General features: G+C 35.1%; 1 protein-coding gene across 3 annotated transcripts in view; it reads right to left on the bottom strand.

The window, feature by feature from the left end:
* SUDS3 (SDS3 homolog, SIN3A corepressor complex component) overlaps nucleotides 1–13,744 on the bottom strand; it is a 50,415-nt gene that overhangs the window by 27,436 nt on the left and 9,235 nt on the right. For all 3 annotated transcript variants that reach the window (XM_031948695.1, XM_031948696.1, XM_023497174.2), the window contains exons 3-5: nucleotides 5,639–5,694; nucleotides 4,515–4,586; nucleotides 1,480–1,499 (exon numbers count right to left, since the gene is read on the bottom strand). In XM_031948695.1, the coding sequence (XP_031804555.1) occupies nucleotides 1,480–1,499; nucleotides 4,515–4,586; nucleotides 5,639–5,694 (148 nt within the window). The remainder of the gene's footprint in view (nucleotides 1–1,479; nucleotides 1,500–4,514; nucleotides 4,587–5,638; nucleotides 5,695–13,744) is intronic.

Raw genomic sequence — 13,744 nt, 5'->3', positions numbered from 1 at the left:
TACTGTTCTATAAGAAATGATCAGCAGGATGATTTCAGACAGACCTGGAGAAACTCATAATGCTAAGTGAAGTGAGTAGAACCAAGCGAACATTGTTCATAACAACAACAAGATTATGTGATGATCAATTCTGAAGGACTTGGCTCTTTTCAAAAGTGATGTGATTCAGGTCAATATCAATAGATCTGTGATGGAGAGAGCCCTCTGTATTCAGAGAGAGGCCTATCAGTACCAAATGTGAATCACCACATTGTAATTTCATCTTTGCTGCTGTTCTTTGCATGCTTTTTTTTCTTCTTCATTTTTACTTTTTGATCTGATTTTTTGTGTGTGTGCAGCTTCATAAATGTAGAAATATGTTTAGAAACACTGCAAATGTTTAACTTATATAAGATTACTTATTGTCTAGAGAGGAGTTAAGGGGAGCAAGGAAAAAATTTGGAACACAAGGTTTTGCAAGGGTGAATGTTGAAAACTATCTTTGCATGTACTTTGAAAATAAAGTTATAATTTAAAAAAATAAACAAAAGTTATCAGAAGATATATATATATATATATATATATATATATATATATATATATATATATCACTCAAAAAAGGATGTGGAACACACACCATGCTTTTTTTCACTCTTAAAAAATGTACTAATTTGGAGTTTATGTTTTGATTTTATATAAATGGATGCTTTCATTGCTGATTATTAGGTTTAATAATTTAAAAACATCACATTTTTTTAAAAAAACGATTTAAACATTTATACCCAAATTTAGTCCAAAAAAATGAACAAAAGGAAGCCAGGTTTCCTTTTATGAAGTGGTTAAAAATAAGTTTAAAATACAAAGGAATAGAAATTATACTGGAATGAAAACCTGAAGATCTATAAAATTTCATTTTTAACTGTGTAAAAGAAGCAAATCAACAATCCAGGAACAAAGTTATATCCCTGATGGTAATCAGCTCATGCCATAATAGGGCTCAGTACTCACAGGTACAACATGCCTTTGCTAAAAAGCCTTGAATACCTATTCCACAAGCAGTGTGCAGACAGAACACAGGATAAAAAGAAAGAAATGCAACCAACAGTCTCTCCAATGGCTTTCAGCACCTTAGCTCTGAGTCTACCCATAGAACTACTTTAAAAACAAGGCTTGATACAGAACTGATGTATCTGAATGAAGTCCGTTACAATTCAAAGCAGATTCCAACTGTCCTTAATTAAAACTAGAGAGCAATTCTCTTAATCCATTTTGATGATAAGCAAAGCAGGAATAAAAAGGTGGAACAACTAAAGTAAGATCAAACGTCCAGAGTGAGGATGAAGGCTTGATGTGTGAACTTTCATTGTATGACCCTATGGTAACCTGCTGAGTAGAAAGCAAGGTTTCTAAAAAATTCTGAAAGAATAGGCACCTGGTTTAGAAGGAGAAAATGTCAATCACAAAGAGAACTTACATTTCTAGAAGGTCATTGGTACTTACTTCCAGCTGAAGGAAAAGTTCTGAAAGAAATAAAGCATGCAATCAGATATGCTCGGCTTTGTTACCTTTCCAGGGCAACATTAGGAATCATTTAGAAAGAGTAATTGCTTGCTGAAAGCACGATTACACAAACCAAATGTTTTCATCACAAACATATTTACAGGACGGGGGGAGATATAAGAGAATGTGCTTCTACCTAAGTGGGATGTTGTTAAAGCAGTACAATCTTCAATCAATAATTCTCAAGACTGACACAATTTCTGAAACTTAAACCTTTGTTTATCCAAGATGGAATCAAGAAAGAAAGTGTGGTGAAGCTGCCAACTCAAGATCAGAAAAGGAAGGATGCTCAATAACCACCAAGTGAAGATCTTCGGTGAATAGGCAGTTCAACTCCTTAGCTCCTAGGCTTTGGGTCTTCTCAGTGATTAGGGATCTGTGGACTCAGATTAACATGTCCAGGGAGATCACGTGGAGAGTACACCAAATTTAAAGCATGGACTTGAATCGTGTTTGTTAGTTAATAAACTGTGTGTGCTTCCACGTAACTTCTAAAATCCTACTATCTTCATCTATAAAAATGAAGGGATTTTTATATCAGAAGTTCTTAAGCAGAGGTTTATGAATTTTTTTTCAATAAAATTGCCTTCCATTGCAATTTTCTGAATTGAAAAACACTATTCTGAGGAGTTCCTAGGCTTCATAAGACTACCATCCAGCAAGGCTAAAAATCCCTAGACTAATGACTGAGAATAACTTCCAGTGCCAAATCTTTCAGCTCCATTCTCTTTCAGACTTGGTATTCCCAGGCTGGAGAGGCCTGGAGACCTTTTAGTTCCTTTTCATATGGCAGCCTCCGCTTAAAGATTTGGTCCATTGAGGTCTAGAAGGCAATAAGCCAAGGAAGAGGGGCTCTTCTATCTCTCTAATAAAAAAGAATATGACACAGGGCAGTAGAGGGGGAAAGAATAGACATTTATTAACAGCCTATTATGTGCCAGGCATATGAAAAGCATTATCTCACCTCATTTTCACAACCACTTGGTAAAGTAGGTACCATTATCACCATTCCTGTAATTCTGTGAGTCATTTCTCTACTCTGGGCTCTAGTTTCTATATCTGGATTATGAAATCTCTAAATCGTGTAAACACCTAGAAATCAGTCCCATTATACTGTCAGCCTCACTATCATGCCCTAAGTGTTGAGTTGTCAAATTTCTAAAGTTCAGTTGTGTTCCTGGAAATTCACACTTACAGCAAACTGACAATTAGCACTCTGGATTGTTTGGGTGTTTTTACCACTAAAACAGGTGGAGATGAGCAAAAGACAAGATTCTTAAGGGTTCAGCCAATTACTGAGTTACAGCAGAAGTTTTTGCAATACCACTTAGAAACAAATCAAAAATTGTTTCTAAGTTTCTTTACAGGGAAAGGACTTAAAAGACAAGATTAGGGTTAGAGAAGAGCTTTAAAAAACTAAACTGTATTAGGGCTACTTTGCATTCATAAAGTATTTTTAGGAAATTCAAAATGCTACATATCAATTCTCAGGGTCCTCACAATATTCCTAGGCAGTATTAAAGGAATAGAGAAATGAAGGGAAAACATTGGCTCAGTGAGTTGTATCATGGCAGAAGCCCTAAATTTCCTAGTCTTTCACTTTGTATGCTACTGGCCAGGAAAACTGATAAGACAGTCAAAAAATGTTAGGAGAGGATACAGATTAAACTACTTACTAAGAACTTCCACATCCATAAGGAACTTTGCCTCCTGAGAAAACTTACAATGCTAACTGTCTGGGTCATTCACCTGGTACTTACTTAACTATCTACTACTATGACCACCTCTTCGATTAATGTCTTCTTACTCAAAGCTTGTATTTATTTAATTTTGCATTTCTGAATGTTAGGTCTCTCCAATTCAAAGGCTGAGATCAGTTGGTCTGGTTTTCTGTATCAGGCACAATGTCACACAAAGAGTCACATACAAACATTCTTTGTTGAATGAATTGGTGATATGTAATAGATCAAGGACACATTCCTCCTCCTCCAGATCCTTCTACCTTGAAAAACATGGAAAGCCTAGGGAAGTGTGCTGAGCTTGAAGCAACTGAAAGAGGACCTTAACAGATTAGGCACATGCTGCCAGGTAAGAAAGCAATCACTCTAAACCCAGGCTAAACTTAAAGCTTTGGGACAACCTAAAATGCCGATTCCATTTGAGTGCCTATGACAGCACATCCACACCAATAATGCTGATAGCAGCCAGAAAGCCCTGAAAATGCATCTCTCAAGAGCAAAGGATATGGGAGAACAGGAAGGGAACAACAAAACAGAAGAGGCCTTTTCTGGGGCTCTTAGCTGGATGGCTGCCCTTCACCTACTGTGAAAGAATTGGACCTGGGTTTCCCCAGCAGAAGCTCATAGTCATGATTCCTTACATCTTTCCTCCCCAAATCAGGTCCACACTCCTGAACTGGCAAGTATACCTGGAATCCATTTTAAATGGTGGGTCAGATCAGTTCTGACAAACTGAAATAGGTACATAGCCACTAAACCATAACTAAGACCAACTTATAATACCACATGTTTTATTTACTCTTTTGGGACAGTTATGTGGTATAGTGGATTAAAGCACTAGGCTTGAAGACAGGAAGCCCACGTTCAAATCTACCCACAAGACACTTTCCTAGCTGTGTGGCCCTAGGAAAAGCCACTTAACTTCTGTTTGCCTCAGTTTCCTCAGTTGTAAAATGAATATAATAATAGTACCTACGTCAAAGGGTTGTTATAAGGATTAAACAAAAGAGTGATTGTAAAAGGGCTTGGCACAGGACCTGGCACACAGTAAGCATTTAATGTTAGTTATTATTCTATTGTGTTATTTATTGTGTCAAAAATTTCCTAAATCCATTTTATTCATGTAGTCCCATATTTGACCCTTCTACTGCAGATGATTGGTTATAAATCAAAAATTAGTTCTAGAAAGGCAGATGAAGAACACTCCATTTTCATTTAGATGTTCTAATCCCTTACCTGCATTTCGTATCCTTTCTTTATACTGCTGGTCCAGTTTTTTCATTCTTTTCTGATATTCCTGTAATGTACCTGATATAAATAATTTATAAAGTTTACTTAGATCAACCTACTTTTAAAATTAACGTTATCTAATATTAATTTTTTATGTAAGTATTAATATAGCCTGAAAATGGGCTGCCCCCAAATACAGTCCCCAACCCTAAAGTAAGATCTCTTTCAAAGGAAAAATAAACATCCATAATTGTCTGCACCAAAAATATACAAAAACTATTGTATAGAAAATGTGAAAGTTGAGTGATTGAGCATTTTGGAGGGGGAGGTGGGCATTTCCAAATAAAATCCTTCTTTTAAGTCTATATTTTAAATAGACTAGTCCATTGGTACAGGCTGTGTGATTCCTTCACACAATCATATTTATAACATATTAAATTTATGGTATTTTTACCATATTTTGCCATATTATGAATATCATAAACTAGATTCTACTCCTTTCCATTTAAATATTTACCTTACACTTCAAAATCTAAATATCTAACTACACTTAGTAATTCCCTCTAAATTATTCACCATGAAGCCAAATTCAAGTTGGGTCTTTTTTGAGAGGGAAGTTGCTGAAGACAAACTAAAAGGCATTTTTTTTGAAAGTGGCAGATTGACACATTTAGTGTTTCCTTTGTGCCAATGGTAAGAGAGGCTGAAGGCCGTCTTGGGAGCCATAATGCCCTTGACTCAAGCCCTGTTGACACATACTACCTCAGGGACTCTGAACCAGGCCTTTAACCTCAGTGACCCAAGCAACTTGCTTGGATTACAAATTGCAGCCATGTTCTTGACTCCTATGAGGTAAGGGAGTTGTTACACTGGGAACATACCCACAATGATGGAATCAAAATACTGGCCCAAAAAAGAAAAATGTGCATTACATCAAAAATATCAAAACATATTTGCATCAACTGAGTATGCAATGCCAGAGGGAATCTGTAATCCAAAGATGGAACAGGTAACCCAGAGAAAGTTAGGCAAGATTTAAAATTCTCTATGAAGAAATTAGTCATACATGATCAGAAACTTACAGCATTACAAAATCTACGTCATAATGGAATACACTAAATCATACTAACCTTCCTGCAGTTGCTGTAATTGCCTCTTGAGAGATGCCAGTTTGTCCTGATACATCCTGCAGAAAAAATTTTAAATTGGCATTAAAAGAAACACAAAAATTCCTTCCAAAAGATGCAAAGCACAAGTTACCCAAATAGAGGAGTTACCCCAAACTCAAGTGGAAATTTCATCAGTGTCATTTTCTGAAAGACAATAATTCTCCCATTCTTCTTAAATGTTTGTCAATATACTAGATTTTTATTTTCAGAAGCAGGAACTCTCAAAAGGACTTTGTTAACACTAGTGCCTTACTCTCTTCAACAATGAGATGATTCAAACTAATTCTAATTGTTCAGTGATGAAGAGAGCCATTTACACCCAAAGAGAGACTGTGGGAACTGAGTATGGACCACAAAATAGCATTCTCACTCTTTCTGTTGTTTGCTTGCATTTTGTTTTCTTTCCCAGTTTTTTTCTCTCTTGATCTGATTGTTCTTGTGCAGCAAGATAACTATATAAATATGTATACATATATTGGATTAAACATCTATTTTAACACTTTTAACATGTATTGGACTATCTGTCATCTAGGGAAGGGGGTGGGGTGGAGGGGATAATTTGAAACAGAAAGTTTTACAAGGGTCAGTGTTTAAAAATTACCCATGCATATGTTTTGTAAATAAAAAGCTTTAATTAAAAAACAAAAAACAAACAAACAAAAACACATCAGTGCCTTAAAGTTTCCATCTGGAAAATGAGGGAATGGAACTTAATGACTTCTAAGGTCCCATCCAGCTTCATATCTATGATTCTAGAACTTTGTCTCAGACTACATTCTCTTTCTTGGGTCCAATTCTTTGGCAAATCCTATGGCCTCTGCGGGGCTGTGGAAATTGTGAACTTCAATAAACACTAACATATAATGATGAACAAAATGCAAGCACTTACTAGAGATATCATGAGGTAGTCTAATGAGAACCAATGGTACTGAGCAACAGAAAAGAGGAAAAATCCAACAGCTGTAAAGACAGCCACAACTATTTCCATCCACATTAGTATGAAACATCACAACTATCTCAATTTCAGACACAAATTAAAAATGCCAAAGTAACTACAATAGGGTTCTTTATAGATACTTTTAATATGTTCTATGCAGATAGAACTATGGGCAATTCTCAACTAAATAAACAGCATTAACCTTTTTAAAAGGAGAATCAAGAAAAATATAGTAATTTTTTTTTTTGCATTTAAAATCATTTTATTTAGCCTTATTTTGAAAACGACAGTTGATGTTTAAAAAAAAAAAAAAAAAAAAAAAAGTAAAAATCCAGAAAGCTTCCCTTAGAAAGTGAGAGGTACTATTTCCCCCAGCACCTGAGACTTGCCAGAGTATGTAACTGACTTTCTAAATACAAGATTTCACAAGCAGTTCACAGTCCAATAAATAGCTCCATTTGTACCTTGAAGACATCCTCAAACGTGCACAGAGAAAAAAATGAGCAAAAATCTAATAATGTTCTTCTCATATATTACTAACATAACAGTAACAAATGCCACATACCCCCTCCTGTCTTCCCTTCCCCCCACTAAAAAAATTTTTTTTTTTTTTAGTCAGATAGGGTTCTTTTGCTCCAGGGGTACTGCCAGTGGCTGCTTACTTTTATCACAAACTACAGGGGCCAACATCTGACACCAGAAATGAAGGTACACATTCATTTTCAAGAGGAGTAAAGTAAATCCCTAAGGAGCTAGAGCTGAATTCTCAGCAGTGGGTTAATTTTTACTCCATTAACTACCTTTTAACTTCATTTTACATAATCTCTGTGGCCATAAATGTTATTTCCATCAAGTCAAGTACATAGATGGTAATAGTGAATTTTGAGTGATTGAAATTAAGTCATGTTTCAAGCCACTCACAGTAACATTTGAACTAGTGTTTGAAGAACGAATCATTTCATGCTGAATGCAAGTATATCCAGAATTTCATTTAGAAATAGAGGAAAAAGTGTCAAGGACAAATAGGTGTTAGTACAGAATCTTCATAGGAGAAGAATTGCTGGGGAAGACAATGGTCTTATGTGGCTTTCTTTTTCTCTACCAGTGCACATCCCTTTTTTACAGATTCAAAATCTGTACAAATTTTGGAATCTGATGTAAAACAACTGCTGCCTAAAAATTTGTGAATACAAATTTCTTTGGAAGAAATTAGCATTTATAAGTGTTATGTAAATATACTTTGTTTTAAATTTACTTTTACTGTGCTGATTGTTTTTACTAAAATTTGAAATTCATTAAAACATTTCATTAAGATTATGGCTGTATCTATCATAGTGACAATTGGACTTAACATGGCATTTCTCTCTCCAAACTAAAAAAACAACAAAGTTTGGAGAAGAGAATTGCTATATAAATATTACACAAATAATATGTAAATGTTCGGTGGTACTTGTTAGAGAAATTACACAGAGTGCAATCTATTTTGGGGATATAATGTCAAAAACCTGACTCAGAATTTCACAATACCCATTTCGATAAAGATGGAACACCCCAGTAAGGCTGATTATCAACAGACTGAATTAAAAAGACTGCAGATATGCAAGCAGATTGAAATACTTTCAGTCCCATCCCAGACCAGGTTCCAGGGTGCATGGTCAATGTCTGGAAAGAATTACATTAAAATATATAAATTAAGATTCTTAAGAGTGGAAGGTTGAGAAGATAAGAACCTTCCAGTAAAAACCCAATATGATGGTGACCTCCAGTCAGGACTATTAACAGAAGTGGCCAACGAAAGACATATTTCTGCGAGAATGAGTGGACAATTTTTTTAAGGAGAGGAGACTGAAAACTGAAAATGGCTAGTCCCGTGGAGCTGCAGGAGAAATAGTCACAGAGAAGAATTGATGTAATTCATATGGTGGAAGGTTAAGATGTAGGGAAAGAATAAAATGGAAAGTAGTTTATGTCACATTAAGGTTGAAGGTAGCAGATTTCCCAGAGAGCAGAGAAATCAGTACTAAACAAAACACTGTGCACTAAAATTTTACACAAAATAAAATGTCTTTGCATTTACTTTCCCCCCTACCCCAAACCCCAAAAGCTCCAAAGGAGAAAAATCCTGTGCATAAAGCCAGGTCACTGGGCAAGAGGGAATGAGTAAGCATGCAACTATTCTGTACCACTGAAAAAACAAGGACAGAAAATCACAGAACAAGAAAAAAGAAAGCCCCATGTGAAAAGTCTTACAAGAAAACTAGCAAAAGAAAAAATGAGCAAGAGCCTCCAAAAAATGAGTAAATACACCTTTGTATGTTCCCTGTGTGGGCCTATTTATTACCCCATTAGAATCTAAGCTCCTTGAGGGCAATGGATTGTTTTTGCCTTTCTTTTTGTCCTTAACATCTGGTATAACACTTAGTGTATAGTTAAATATTTCATAAATATTTGTTCATTGATTAAAAGAAATCAAGATGAAACATTCCCACTACTCTTAAAGAAAAAAAAGAAGAAAAACAAAAAAACAAGGATTAAACTCTGAAACAGAAATAATTTCCAGAAGAGAGAATAAATATATTATAAAGACCCTCCAAGATGGTTTACAATCACAGTAAGAGATTTTCAAGAAGTGATTAGGAATATAATCAAAGAAGGAAGACAAGATGAATAATATTCTTTCATTTGGAGAACTTAGGAAACAAAAAAATTAGATTTTAAAAATTGTGTTAGTAAAAGCAGAATCCAGGAATATGTTCCAGAAGATGGGAAAGAAGGAAGCAGAGAGAGATTAAGACTGTTACAAAGTAAAAGAAACTTTACCTGTGCTTGATATAAGGTGTGGATGGCTATGCTTGTAATTTATTGGAAGAAACAATGAACTATGAAAATAAAACCAAAAAACCCCCCAAAACTCCAAAAAGGCAAAAAGGAAGAAAAATGCAATGACCAATGGATAAAAAGTTTAATTTAGCAATTGTAACTTTGAACATCAATGGCCCAAGAAATAGAAGTGACACAGTAAGAGACACAACTTGAACCCAGATCTCCCAGTTGCCAAGGCCAGCATTCAAATTACTACACCATACTGCCTTGCTTTAAAATTTATGATTTAAAATGAGAAATGCTTTAGCTATTCCAAATTAGTTAACATAAATAACTGAGTGTTTAAATACTAAAATTCTTGTGTTTGAGCAATATTGCTTAAAATTTTTAAAAATTATTTTTATTTCTTTAATTTAAATTAAAATTTTCCTAATTGCTTCCATCATTTCCTTATATTGTATACTGAAACACATTTTATCCTTTTCATAATAACACAAGGCCATTATTAAACATCAATTCTGTATACAGTAATAGCCTTAGGATCTGTTGAGACACACATACTTATGAAGAGTACACTTTGTTTTGAAAAGGTATGTTAACTTTAGTGACACCAAGTGGCAAAATAAGGTATCAGGCCAGGAGTCAGAAAGATTGATCTTCATGGGTTCAAATTTAGCCTTAAAAAAATAAAGCCTTCAAATTTACTAGCTACATGACCTTAGGCAAGTTAGTTAATCCTATTTGTCCCAGAGTTTCCTTATCTGTAAAAGGAGCCATAAAAGGAAATGGCAAACACTAGCTTTGGCCAAGAAAACCCTAACTAGAGTCATGAAGAGTCAGACATAATTGAAAAAAAAAAAAAAAAAAAGTAAAGAACAGTTTGATATTTCATACATCCTCAAGTTTAGATATTTTGTGTGTGTGTGTGTGTGTGTGTGTGTGTGTGTGTGTGTATGTATTCAAACATTTTGTTGATGTCTACAAAGCTAGGCGGCACAATAGAGTACAAGACCAGAGTTCAAACCTCAGACACTTAATAGTTGTGCGACCCTAAGCAAGCCACTTTTATCCTGTTTTCTCAGTTTCCTCATCTTTAAAATAAATGGAGAAGAAAATGACAAACCACTCCAATATCTTTATCAAGAAAACCCCAAATAGAGTCATGAAGAATTGGGCACAACTGAAATGACTCAATAAAACCAACAAAGCTATCCTGTAGCAAAAAATTATCTATTCAGTCAATAAAAAGGAAACAAAAGAGTGGAACAAACATAATAACAATAAAAATATTTGTTAGAATTATATCTGAAGCAGAGGAATTTGTACCAATTCAACACAAAGAGCTGGAATAAAACCGATTAAGCAAAAGCTGAATGCAAAGAAGCACAAGCTGCAGTCATGATTTCCAATAAGAAAATCAATCCCAGATTTCTCTTTGAAGGACAGAGCTGAGGCTTTCAAATACTCACCTCTATCTGCAGCCCTGAATCCACATGAGGCACAAGAAACAGAGAGGAAGTGGCTGCAAAGATGACAAAGGGAGTAGGACTGTGAAGTTGCTGAGCAGACCACAGAAAGGAGGTCCAGGAGTGTACAGTTATGAAGAGGTAATCACTGGTGTGAAAATTTTAACCAGGTGGAGGACTGAAGTAAAAACACTCACAAATAGATCCAGAAAACAAGGCTGAAAATCTTAAGTAGGACAAAGAGAAGAAAAAGAATTAGAAAGTGCCTTGCACTGAATGTGCTATATCTGTATTTCTATTATCTGTGTTACAAGTGTAGTCTAGTCTCCCTATTAGAGCATAAGGTGAAAAGACTGCAAGATGGTCTCTTCACATTCCGGGTCAGAGCGGAGAATGTAGTAGCATTCCTAAAGGAAACAAAAAGCAAGGCTTCAATGGAGAGAAAAAGGACCAGAGGGCAGGAAGTGAGGTTTGACAAAAGACTTATCCAAGGGACAGAGGGAAGGAAGAGAGCAGTTATAAAATCAAGAGCTTAAAAACAGATTCAATGCATTGCTAAGAAGGAAGAAGTTGCTTGTCCTTCCAAGAATGATGTGACAGTTATAGAAACTACTGAGTTAGATAACATCCGCCTGTAGAGAGAATGTTCTATACAAAGTCTGAACAGAAGGAAGATTTTCTAGAATAAGTGATAATTCCCTAAAGTTTTTTTATTTGCAGAAGACATTATGGTGATCATAAACAGAACCTGCTCAGTAAAACTGATAACCTCTCAAAAGAGACAGTCATCCACATGGTCTAGAAAGTATACATACTACCAAGTTTATGAAATGAACTTCAATGAGCACTACTTCATGTTATTCCATCAGTATATTTCTCTTGGAAAACTGAAGTGGTACAGAAGCTAACAAGTGAGTCAAATTCAAAACTGAAAAGGATGCAGAAGTTGATTTGGGAAAATATGGGGTAGATCAATGATCCCATGCTGCTCCAAGTTACAAAAGCTCATCTTTCTAGCAATAATATTCTTGCAGTGCTGCTACCTAGGTGATTACTGATTATGAAAAACATGACATGAAAACAACAAAAGATACAGATAATGAAATAAAAATAAGATAGTGGATAAAGCCAACATGACATCAGTGAAATTTTCAAACATTCAGAGGAAAGTCATCAATATATGAAATATATTGGAATGGAATATATGGAAAGTCATCAATATTTTTAGAATAATTTATGGGAAGACCTGGACAAGAATCTCAAAGAATAAGAAAGAGGAGACAGGTTACCACATGTACTTGTAGAGGACTATCACATTAAAGAAATGATGCTTCCATCTGGGTAGCAAAACTTGTGGGATAGTTTAAAAAAAAAAAAAAAAAAGGAAAACCATAACTGGAATATTACATACTAGACATCCTCAATATTTCAGGGATCAGGATGATGGGATGAACATGATCATTGAGTTTAAACACTTGGTCCAAAGTATTAGCCAAATCCTCTGACTTGTGCTTCTGTCTTTGAGTCCCAGTTTGGTAGACCAGAAATGATGTCAAAAGCAAAGTTATCTGAGAATTTATGGAAGAAAATATAATTTAAAGTAAAAATTATGTGTCCACTACAGGCACACTGGTAGAAGAAAAGAGAATCTGAGAAACGAATAGTTGGCTAAAAGAATGGTATGTGGAAATGGAATTTCAATCTCTAGCTCACGGGTCCAAATCTAAGGATGGATTCCTTGCCAAAAATCAAATATTTCTTTAAAAAAAAAAAAACCCTGAAAATATCAGAGATCATCAAACTCTGTCCACTTTTTCTCAGCAATAAATATGTTCAGTAAATATGTTTACCAGTTATATGCAAATATTATATAAAAGAATTCTAGGATCAAAGTGAATTTTAAAAAAAACAATGTGGAGAGATTAACATAGTACCTTAGGGTTTTTTTTTTGTTTATAAAAAAGCAAAAACGACCCTGGGATGAAAACATAAGCAGCACAGCCTGAAAAACCTCTGATACAGAGGAAGGTCTTTTATGCTGGGGGCCAGTCTATGTACGAGTTTTTTTTTTTAAATCCTATGTGTTTCATTTTATACATCTAAAACCATTATTTTGAGAAGGGGTCCACAGGATTTGACAGATTAACAAAGGGTGAAGACCTGATATTAGAGAATACCCAATATTCAGCATTGGTCAGATCTGAAGAGAATCCAGGAGGCTCACAAAGAAATTGTCATTAGGACTTGAAGGAAGTTGTAAGGAAATGGTATTATACAACCTAAACATAGCTTAGGGAAAATGGCGTTCCAATCTTCAAAGCTCTGTAAAGGGATAGGGCAACCAGTGGTACATAAGAAAGGTAAGCAACCCTTCTCCATATCCACTTGGGAAATGGGATATAAGTGAAATTATCACATATCCTTACATTACCAAGTGAATGCAATTCTAGCCTGCCTCCTACAAAACAGAATATGTTTTTTAAACTATTCTGGAATGATTTCAATGGAATGGTAGAGATCTACCTGGAAGTGATAAGCAGAGTTGGGTTTTATCAAAGATTTATTCTTGGACATCAAAGATAGTCTACTGGAATATAACATATCCTCTAATGTAGAGGAGAAAGAAAAGGAACATTGTGGTAGGATAACTGACCTCCCTGCTCCTATCACTCAAATGAAAAGTAAACCAAATATTAAAAAAACAAAAAAAAGTTAAAGCAGGGGAAACTATGGATACATACTGATTGTGTAACCCTGGAGATGTCCTTACTATCTCTGGGTCCTGCCTTCATCCACAAAACAGGAATGTTAGACAAAGTATCTGTAAGGATAAAACTCTAT

This window comes from Sarcophilus harrisii, chromosome 1 (assembly GCF_902635505.1).
Source record: "Sarcophilus harrisii chromosome 1, mSarHar1.11, whole genome shotgun sequence".
Taxonomy (NCBI): Eukaryota; Metazoa; Chordata; class Mammalia; order Dasyuromorphia; family Dasyuridae; genus Sarcophilus; species Sarcophilus harrisii.
Note: the sequence above shows the minus strand (reverse complement) of the source record. Positions and strands in the feature narration are given on the sequence as shown.